Consider the following 1,618-nt stretch of genomic DNA (forward strand, 5'->3'; position numbering starts at 1 on the left):
AAAAACTACTTTCCCATTTATAGATCAATCAAAAGAGACAAGAAAAATACCTATTTTACAAAAAGTAGATGGGCATTGAAAAATTAAATTAGAAGCATAAAAATGAAATAAATATAGTAGAGGAGGTAAACTCAAACATGTTGAGGGAGATAAAATTACTAATTAATAAGAGAGAAGAAATGTTAAATTAACTCTTTCGAACAACCTTTAACCAAATTCAAAAAACATATAAATTAGAAAATTTTACCAAGGATAATCATACATACTATAAGGTATATATTATAATACTTAATACTTTGAGTAATATTTTTTACACCAAAAATATCTTTTTTTTGGTAATTAAATTTTCTATTGATCACCATTAACTTTTTTACATGCCCACAACTGATTTCCACAACCAACTGCCCAACTGATTACATCTCTTTACCCTATACATATTACTATATCTCCTCCTATCCCTATTACTTACATCTAAAAACCATATTGTTGTATCATTTGTCTATTTCTATTAGTTGCTCTAACATTACATACATAAGCAATTCTCCTAGCTAATCCCTCTGCTGCTTCATTTTGCTTTTGGAAGATCCTGTGGTTTCTTTCATTCCAGATTGCATGAATAGCTTCAGTATAAACCATCTTGAAAATTCCAGCTTTAGTCGATCTCCCCTTTGCATTCTCCTTAGCCCATTTCCAGTGTTGGTTCCAGTCAGTTTGCCAAGCTTGTTGTTTCTGCATCCACTTTAACAGTTTCTCCCCCACCCTCTTAGCATATTCACATTCCACAAAGATGTGGTTTCTGGTCTCCTCATGAGCTTTGCACATAACACGGTCTTTGTCAACTTGTATTCCCCATTTAAGTAGTCTATCACTGGTCATCATCCTATCTTGGAAGAATAACCACATTGTTAACTTTGCTTTTGCTCTTGCTTCATTCCTGAACATAAACATCTTCCATTCAACTCTTGGTTGTTGGCCCAGCATAATCAAGTAAAACTGTCTTATAATGCTATATTTTCCTTCCATTGGCCTCTGTATTGCTTCAACCTCTTGTCTTGCCTCAATTACTTTCCTGACTAACCATGAAGCTTGCTGAGGGATCTTCATAATAGTCAGTTGTTGTTCCTTTATATAGTATTCATGAATCCATTTTATCTCCCTTATGTGTTAGGTCCCAGTAGTTTTTAGCTGCTACTGCTTTGTTCCATATCCTCAGGTTGATCAGGTTCAGACCACCAGCACTCTTAGGAAGACATAGCTTCTCCCATGCTACCAGAGATCTCCTAGTGATCACATTGACACCAGAACATATATAGCTCCTACAGTATGCTTCAATAGCCTTTAGCACTTTAATAGGTATTAAGAACAACTAAGACCAGTATGCCTGAATACCAAACAACACAGACTGCACTAGTTGGATTCTTCCAGCATAGGATAACTTTTTTGCTGTCCAGGAAGTTATCCTTTTAACCATTTTTTCAATCAATGGTTGCCATTGTGAAATAGACATCTTCTTTGTAGTTAAGGGCACACCTAGATACTTCACAGGCAGAGTACCTTTAGAGTATCCAAATTTCTGAATTATCTCTTCTTCAGTTTGCTTTGTAACACCTCCAAAAAA

The 1,618-nt window shown here is 35.0% G+C and overlaps 1 protein-coding gene across 1 annotated transcript; it reads right to left on the bottom strand.

Moving 5' to 3' along the window:
* LOC109232714 lies at positions 472-1,104 on the bottom strand. The gene has a single exon (XM_019398460.1). It carries the CDS (start codon positions 1,102-1,104, stop codon positions 472-474), a length of 633 nt encoding a protein of 210 aa, XP_019254005.1.

Source organism: Nicotiana attenuata, chromosome 9, assembly GCF_001879085.1.
Source record: "Nicotiana attenuata strain UT chromosome 9, NIATTr2, whole genome shotgun sequence".
NCBI lineage: Eukaryota > Viridiplantae > Streptophyta > Magnoliopsida > Solanales > Solanaceae > Nicotiana > Nicotiana attenuata.